This window comes from Oryzias melastigma, linkage group LG8 (genome assembly GCF_002922805.2).
Source record: "Oryzias melastigma strain HK-1 linkage group LG8, ASM292280v2, whole genome shotgun sequence".
NCBI lineage: Eukaryota > Metazoa > Chordata > Actinopteri > Beloniformes > Adrianichthyidae > Oryzias > Oryzias melastigma.
In genome coordinates, this window is record NC_050519.1 from 13,871,744 (window position 1) to 13,880,072 (window position 8,329).

At 41.3% G+C, this 8,329-nt stretch overlaps 1 protein-coding gene across 3 annotated transcripts; it reads right to left on the reverse strand.

Annotated features, from left to right (window-relative positions):
• Positions 1–402: 402 nt before the first annotated feature.
• Positions 403–8,323, reverse strand: LOC112145901 (somatostatin receptor type 5). Of its 3 annotated transcripts, none has more exons than XM_024271385.2 (4): positions 7,456–8,323; positions 4,790–5,498; positions 4,386–4,724; positions 403–1,755 (listed from the first exon to the last, which is right to left on the reverse strand). In XM_024271385.2, exons 2-4 carry the CDS (start codon positions 5,465–5,467, stop codon positions 1,681–1,683), a joined length of 1,092 nt encoding a protein of 363 aa, XP_024127153.1. In that variant the 5' UTR covers positions 5,468–5,498; positions 7,456–8,323; the 3' UTR covers positions 403–1,680. The 3 variants fall into 3 exon arrangements, with proteins under 3 accessions (XP_024127153.1, XP_024127150.1, XP_024127152.1); XM_024271382.2 differs by having other exon boundaries at positions 403–1,782; XM_024271384.2 differs by having other exon boundaries at positions 405–1,758.
• Between the last annotated feature and the right edge of the window lie 6 nt (positions 8,324–8,329).

Genomic DNA, 8,329 nt, shown 5'->3' on the forward strand with positions numbered 1-8,329 from the left:
AATAAATACCTGGTCGCTCGGCGAGACGGAGGACTAAGCACACAACCCGAAAGCTTTTTCCTAAAAAGGACAGAGCAGAGGGCTCTCGTCGAGGAAAGCTAATTGCTTGAAGTGAGATGTTTGCTTTTCTTCTGCAGGCCCGTGGTGAGTGCAGTTTTATGTGCAGGCGGTCTGTCAAAGAAAATTAACAAGCTGATAAGGATGGAAGGCAGACACCTGGACACCTTCCGCACAATAAAACACTGAAGGATAAATCAGTCACAGGGCTTTCTGCGCAATTTCATGTTCAGTTTTCAAAGCTGTTTTCCATCTTTTAAAATGGAGTAATTTCTTACTGTGCTAGTAAGTACTGTAGTACTAGTACTGTACTTAGAAAAAAGAAAAAAAGAAAATACTAACAAATAAAATAAAAATCTTTTCCTTTTCACGTAAAAAAGGCAGATTTTGGACGGTTCATTCTTGTTGCAGCTTTCTTCCTAATATGGTTCAGTGGTCTGCTCTGTGAGGGAATCAAACTTTAATTTGCATGTCCCAAAATGAATATCAGCTGCAAAAAAAAAATCAGAATTTATTATGAAAAAAGGCTCCCAGTGCTCAACCTGTTGAAATCCTCCAGCTGCAGCGAACACCAGATGAGTTCATGTGAGGCGCACATACACCAGATACTTTATTTATATTCACAACAATACATTTATGTTCGGTTTTATGTCGCTTAGTTTGATACATAAAACTCACAATGACCTATTATTTCACATTTCACAGTGTTGCAAAACATTGTGGTTTTAAATGCCCACTTTTGTTTGTTTTTTAGACACGTTCAAAATGTTCTTGAAAATGTCTTTGCAGGGCTCAAGTAAAAAAAAAATACTCCACATAATAATTCATCCACAAAAACAACCAATAAACATATGCAACAAAAATATTGATATAAGAAAAACATTTAGCTTGAGCTGCTTGAGGACATTTTGACATTACAAATCAAAAACTCTTTCACAATAACCACAACCAGAACCAGTATTTTGAAATATTAACAACTAACAGTCAAACTCTGATATATAAAAAACAATGCAAGTCTTAAGGGAATTTAACCCATACGTTGTGTTTAAGCTCAAAATGAACCCTTTTTAAATGGGTCAAACTTGGCCTGAACATAATATGTGGGTTAAGATTTGTTTTTCCTGTGGGGAGAATACGCATGAATCCAAAAGGAAATATTTTAATTTTTAGTTCCTCTCATAGAAAAAAGGACATGACAAAGCCTGAGTGTTTCATGACAGGGTCAATAACACTAATAGATGCACATTAACAATAAAAACATTTTAAAAAGATGGGGTTGGTTCAGTTTTTGGGTGGGGAACTCTCCTTTTTTTCCCCTTAAAGAGGAAATGGCTTTTTGTTGATGAGAGATTTTAATAAGGAGAAAAAAACAACAACCTTTTTTCCTACCCACGCGATCGGTTTAGTGAGAAAGTTTTATAGAAGTAAAAAAAAAAAAAAACAGAAAACTGCAGAGATTACAGAAAGTTCCAGCTGCTTTTCAATCATCCCACTGTGGTCCTCCCAAATTACACAAGAGAGGTAGGAGTCAAATCCGCCGAAAACAGAAAATACTGAGAACAACGGGGCATGCAGGTGAACTGCACGTTTGGTGCAGACGAGTACTTTTCTGGTCCGCTGGCCTCACTGGCCGTTCATGGCGGGTTTGGAGGTGATGGGCTGGCGGTCAGAGTTCCTGCAGACCTTCATCTGGACTGACTGCTGAAACAATTCCAGACAAACACCCTGGTTAGAAAACAACAAACACAGAAACACTTCAGGTGAGCCGCTGCTCGCATTTTCTTTACAGTTCAACAACATTAGAGATATTTACTTGATAAGTCATCACAGTAGCTGATAAAAGTCGACTATACATATCAGCAACAGGTCATTTATTTTTCCTCTTGATGTCTTTTTCCCTATTTAAGTTAATGTGTCTGACTCTCTTGTTGTAATACAATCACAAATGCAATGAACTGAATCTAGAGGGTTGATTTGATTATATAAATAGGTCATCTGACCCTCGTTTTCCTAAAATGCACAATCTGAAGCTACGGACACCACTGATATGTGACACGTGTTCAAAAAATGTGCATTTTTAAACATGTGTTTAGCGTTCACATTGGACAAGCAGGGAGGGGCTTCTTTTTATTTTACTTTTTCTACTGTTTATTAGCGTATGTCTGCCAGTTGGAAGAGGTTTGGTGCAAAATGTTGAATCGGTGCAAGTCTCAAAGGCTTATTAAAGACTTGGTGTTATGTAACTCCCAGTATCGCGTCGGGGTCTGGTTCATCCTCGATACCGCATCTGGTACCGAGTTTGAGTATCGGTACTGGACGTGTCCCGAGGGCTGCGGACCCTTGATTTTAGCCACCACGTCAAAAAAAACGAGAAGTTGAGGACACCCAAAGTGTCAATTTTTGACGCAAAGGGGTCCTTGACCAAACCTCAATACGTGACTAGTTGGGAGTGGCCACAAGATTTGTATGTAGAGCCCAAAAACGGTTGTAGAAACTTGCAAACCTTCACTTGAACAAGAGAGTTTTGCACGAGGAAGCCCAAAAACGTGTGTTTATGGAAAGTGGTCGCTTGAACGAGTTTGTGAACGTAGCTTGAGACCGGAAGCAGGTTCACTCTGCAGTTCTAAAGCTGCATTCACACCAGACACGATTTGCACATCAAGTTTGCGTCCCTCGCCTCTCTTTGGACACGTGTCAAATTAACTCCTCAACGCCTTGACACCCTGACTGCCAAACAACCACCAAAGTTTTTCTGGACTTTATTTGTAGCCACTACATGGAAAACATGGATGATGTTGAGCAAGTAGCTTGGGTTTATATGTTTGGAGAGCTCTACAAAGGCACCAGCAAGCCCGTCACCATGTCTGGATTCACCAGATCATTCCGAATCTCTCCCAGTGCGGTGTACTTCCCTCCTGACGGCTGTTTTGAACGTTACTTCAGTTTTAACTTTAATGCGAGAGGGAAAGAATAAAAATAAACGAAAGAATCGTTTTAATATTGTCTTGATGAAAATAAGTAAAAAATCATAAGCTGATAGAGCTGAAGCGATCGCGCCGCTACGACGACACCCGAGGCGGCTCTCCATCTGGCGGATAGCCAACTGCCCTCAGGCAAGTATAGCGAGGTCAACTGCTCAGGGACCAGCAGCTGGGGAGGTGACCCCGCTAGCTCTGCCAGACCCTGCGCAGCAGAGTTCGCTAGCTCGCTTCGCTGTCCACCAGGTGACTGGCTAGCTTCAGCTCTGGGACAGACTGGGACCTTGTCCAGGGTGTATACCGCCTTTGCCAAACAATAACCGGAACAGTTTCCGGCAAGAAAATATATGGAAGTTGAGGATGAAAATCCTCGCTTTGAGCGGCTATATTGGATATATTTTCTCCCATTTGATCGAGTCGCTGAAAACATCACAAGCCCAAAGCTGAGTCCCTGATTGGCTGACGTGGCTGTGCTTGACACCCAATTGGGGTCACAAGACCTTAGATTGCATCTGTACATTGACCTAACATTGAAACTTGACTCCCCTGCTGCACAAATCGCATCCGTAGAGAATTCAATATAAGGCATTGTGTATGAAAACGTATTTGTCGACTCAAAAATGTATTTTAAAAAGCCAGAATTATCTGGAACTTTGTAAAACAAAATAACAATAAATGCCAGGATTGAACTGAAATTGATCAATAAACAATAGCAGGAAAATAAACCAAATTGCACAGATTTATGCATGTTTTAAATCTTCTCTCTTTTGAAAATGAAGAATTTGTTTAGAATATACAAGGATGATCCGTGTCCAGTTTAGGGTTTCAGCTCCAGACCTATAGGCAGAAAATGTCCACTAGCTTTATGATGTTTGCCTCTGCACGGCCTCGACACCATTCTCTCCTTTCTGTTGTTTTGGGAAACATATCCAGCTGGGAGTCACCAATGAATTGCAACTTTAAGCACTTCCATCTGTGGGTACTGTTCTGCATTAAGTGTGCACACACATCAAGTGCTTCCTGCAGTAGATTTATGCATTTTCAATGCATTCCTACAATAGTATCTTTACTTCAACTTTCACAACTTTTGTAGTGAAAACGTCTGCCAGGACTTGTACTCAACATATACATCATGTTTGTGTTCATATTCAGGGCTGATGCTATTTCTGATACATTTTTACACAGATTGGCTGAGATGTTAAAATGCTTTCCCGGCAACTTCATCGCTTTTTGACAGATTCTTTTTTTTATTTCACACACTTTGACCTTTTTATCGAAACAATTCAGACTATTTTCTTTACTCCCATGCTTGTCAGATTTGTGAGTAACAACAGAAAAGTCCTGGTTTACCTTGGCAGTGCTCTGTCGACCACTTTTTGGGCTTGTAGGATTGTTCCGTTTTCCGCATTGCAGCGCTTTCTTCATGTTCTTTTCAAAGTTCTCGGACAGGAAGCCGTAGAGAAAGGGGTTGGCGCAGGAGTTGACGTACGTGAGGATGACCAGGGTGAAGTAGATGGCCGCCGTCGTCTCGTTCTCCGGGATCACGTAAAACAGGTTGACGATGTTGGCGGTGAAAAACGGCAGCCAGCAGAGTACGAAGACAAAGACGATGATCACCACCATGCGGGTTACTTTACGCTCCGACCGCCGCCGTTTAGTCAGTCCTGCACGCACGCTGGCAGACTTCACCTGTAAGCGAAAAGGCTTATAAGATTTCAATCTAAAATGAAAAGTAAATGTCATTTATTGTTTACCTTGATAACAATGAGCAGGTAGCAAAGGGAGATGACAATGAGAGGGCAAAAGAAGCCCAGAATGGAGGTGTAGAGGATGAAGACCATGGACCACGTTCCAAGGGGTTCCGGCCAGCTCAAATTGCAAGTGTTGAAGTCCTCCTGCACGTGTGAGTAGATGGTGACCGGCAACACCGTCAGAAAGGACAAAAGCCACACTATGCCGCTGAAGATCTTAGCCTTCGGAGGCGTCCGCCACTTAGCGCTTCGCATCGGAAAAACCACGGCCAGGAAGCGGTCGATGCTCATCAGAGTCAGGCAAAAAGTGGAGGCGAACTGGCACATGGCGTCAGTAGTCATAAACATCTTACAAAAAAAATCTCCAAACGGCCAATACGAAAAAATGTTATTGGTCAAAATGAAGGGGATTCCCAGGACGTAAAGTTCGTCCGCAATGGCTAAGTTGATGATGTAGATGTTGGTTACAGTGTTCAGCTTGCTGTAGCGTGCCACTACATAGATAGCAAAGGTGTTGCCCAAGAACCCCACGATGAATACAATAGGGTATGTGATTGCAGTTGTCTTATTGATGGGCATTTGACCGGTTCCATTTGTGAAATTGGTCATTGCGGCCGCATGTAGACTTGAGGAAGACGGTGTGACGTTGTCAAACGTCTGAGTCCAGTTGTGGTGATTCATCCTGAAGCCGGGTGGGCGGAATTCAATCGATCTAAAAGTCAAAAAAGACACATGTAGTTATTATTCAATAGCATCCCATACCAAGAATCAGATGATGGGTGTTCTATGAATTTCTGATTCACAGAATCCTTGTTATGGCCGGGCTGTGAGGCACTTACAGGCACCAAGAAATAGGTGCTCTTTTGGCAAATGACCCTTATTTACCAGGAGAGAAGACACACTTTCCTCTGAATTGCCTGGGCATGTGGCCAACATGTCATTTCTTCTGGTGGGGCGGTGCACTTTCCAAGAGGAGAACATGATTTCACACCGGTTTATTGTCTCTGCCGCAGAGCCGGTGACAAGAATGCAGTGAGGGGGATGTTCTGAGTAACCTGCTGAAGTGCTGCAGTCAATCATTCGAATGTGGCAGAGCTCTGGCACCGCCGTGATTTATTGCACATCGACAAATGTGATGTAGGATCTCAGATTCAAATCAACTTTAATATTTTTAAATAAATTTTGTTTAATTTGGTAGCAAAAACCTTCAACTCTGTTGTGGTTTAAACAACACCCTGCTGTTGTGTATGCATCCTGGGAGCCTGGAATAACTGCAATTCATTTAATTAATTCATGCTGTTGTTGCTGCTGATACAAACCTGCACCTGGTAACGCTGGAGCCACCTTAAATCTTAATAAACATCAAATGTCAGCTCATGAACTCTCGTCCTTCTGCTGCTTCGGTTTGGATGTGACCCTTTTTTAGGTGTAAAGCAGGTGCAGCTAACGGCGGACGGACGTGTAACTGTCACTGGTCGGACGCTGCAACCTGAGGCCGCGAAAAACCTGTTGCACAAATAAGCGGTTTGACGTGAAGAGTCACTGAAGCGCGCTCCAAAAACAAGGGAGTGACGTGAAGCCCACAGCGTGTTGTTGAGAAAGCAAACAGTCAAAGCCCCCGTCCCCTTGAGGCTGCAAGGGGCTTGACATTTTTACCCACTAAACTATAACAGCTGAAATCCGCCGCAATGAGGGCCACTCCTCACATGTTCTGCCTGATTTATTATTTTTGCGAGCATGAAAACTGATACTGGACAATTTCAAACCTTCTCCGGGGACGTACTTCACAGAAAAAGGGACTTTGAGGGGTCCCACTGGTTACATTTTTGGTTTAAAAAAAGCCAAAATGGATCCTGCTGTGTGGGAATAAAAGCATCATTGCAAATAAAGGCGTATAATGTAAACTATGACTATATTAAAAAAAATAAAAAATAACATAAAAATACAAACAGATTTTTGTTAATCTTAAAATATTGAGTTTTAACTCCAAATAATAAATCTTTGATGCTGCATTCGTCAGTTGCATATTTTTTATTATAGTCAATTTAGATCTAAAAATACATTTAAAAAAATTGCCTATTTAATAAACTGCAATTTTCAGTTTAGTCTTCAGCTGCTTTTATCATTTTCAGGTAAAATTGTCCCATTTTCCAATTTTCAAATATGTTCATTTTGACCCCAACACAATATATGAGCTAAAATTTCAATCTTAAGATTTAGATCATTTCACTATGACAGCTACTTTGCATCCTATCATTTGATACAGTTTTTTTCATAAGATTTGCATCAACATCTTTATGAAATTTGGTGTAATTTAAAGTCAAATTTCTTCAGCTTCCTGTTTATACTTCCTGGATGCATCTAAAGCATGAAAACAAATTAATTCCAAGCTGCTTCTTTCTGATCTTCCCCCTCTTGTTGTAACAAAATTACATTAAAATTAATATGTACAATAATTAACATTATATAGACTGCAAGTAAGTGGAGAAAAAATGGCCAAATGATTGAAAAACTAAGTAAACAGCTCAAAAATGTTTTAAGAAATCAAAAAGTTAGATTTTATGTATATATTTTTGCATTTTTTCCTCTTTAAGATGCTTTTTATAAACAAATTTTATGCATCAAAATGGAAATAATGCTTTGATGGGATCATCTTGGATGTAACTTACAGGGTTGCTTCTGTCTGTGCGTCTCCACGGACCTGACGCGCGTCTTTTCCTATTTCTCCAATTCTGCAAAAGTCCACTTCCCCGGTTCCGATCGGTTCTGGTCCCTCCACTTCGTGTTCAGTCTCTCATCGTGGCTCATTTTTCTCAAACAAGCGCGGTGAACTCTCCATTCTGGCATGTTCAACAGGTGGCCGTCTCATCCAAAAGTTGCGCCTCGCGCTGCGCCCTGGAGGAACCTGTGCGCGCTCGGGCCAAGTTCCCAGGAATGAAGCGGGAGCGCAGCGAAAACCGAGCATTTATGTGCGGGGAAAACGTCATCCAGCCGTCAAATGTGAAAGTCCCACCCATGGGGTGGATGTTATCAACTCACAGCTCAGACTAGTGTTGGTGTGAAGGTATTGTTTCCCTTTTATAGACCCCTAGAATAACATTTAGGACACAGGAGAGGAGGTTTATCCTAAATCAGCCTTGATGGTTTCTATGGAGCAAAAAGGATGCCAGACTGTAAATCACTCCCTCCTCCTCCTCGTCTATTGAGGAGGAAGGAGGCTTGTTTGTACAAAGCTTTGGCCATTAGTTTTATGATGCCCTCATCCAAGTCAATGCAGCTTTAACAACAGTCTTTGGCACACAAATGTCAAAGTGTCACGCTTTTCAGCAGCTTGAAGGAGGATGAAAACGAGGTCAGACCATCTCAAAGTTAGACTAATCTAATAAAAATGTTTTCTTAAGGACATTTCCTCTTCTTTGTGGTGATGACTGACATTTTTCTTTAAAAATATAAGCTTTGGCACTTATGGAACCACAAGAATTTTGACATTTTTTTTTATTTAAAATTTGACAAATTGAATGCATTTAACGTGAATATTCAACT

Bases quoted from the DNA above. Each gene is read 5' to 3' on its own strand.
- LOC112145901 (XM_024271382.2), bottom strand. From the start codon at position 5,467: ATGAATCACCACAACTGGACTCAGACGTTTGACAACGTCACACCGTCT. The intron at 4,725-4,789 runs GTAAACAATAAA...TTTCGCTTACAG, and splicing joins ACCTGCTCATTGTTATCAAG to GTGAAGTCTGCCAGCGTGCG. The intron at 1,783-4,385 runs GTAAACCAGGAC...TTTTCTAACCAG, and splicing joins GTCGACAGAGCACTGCCAAG to GGTGTTTGTCTGGAATTGTT.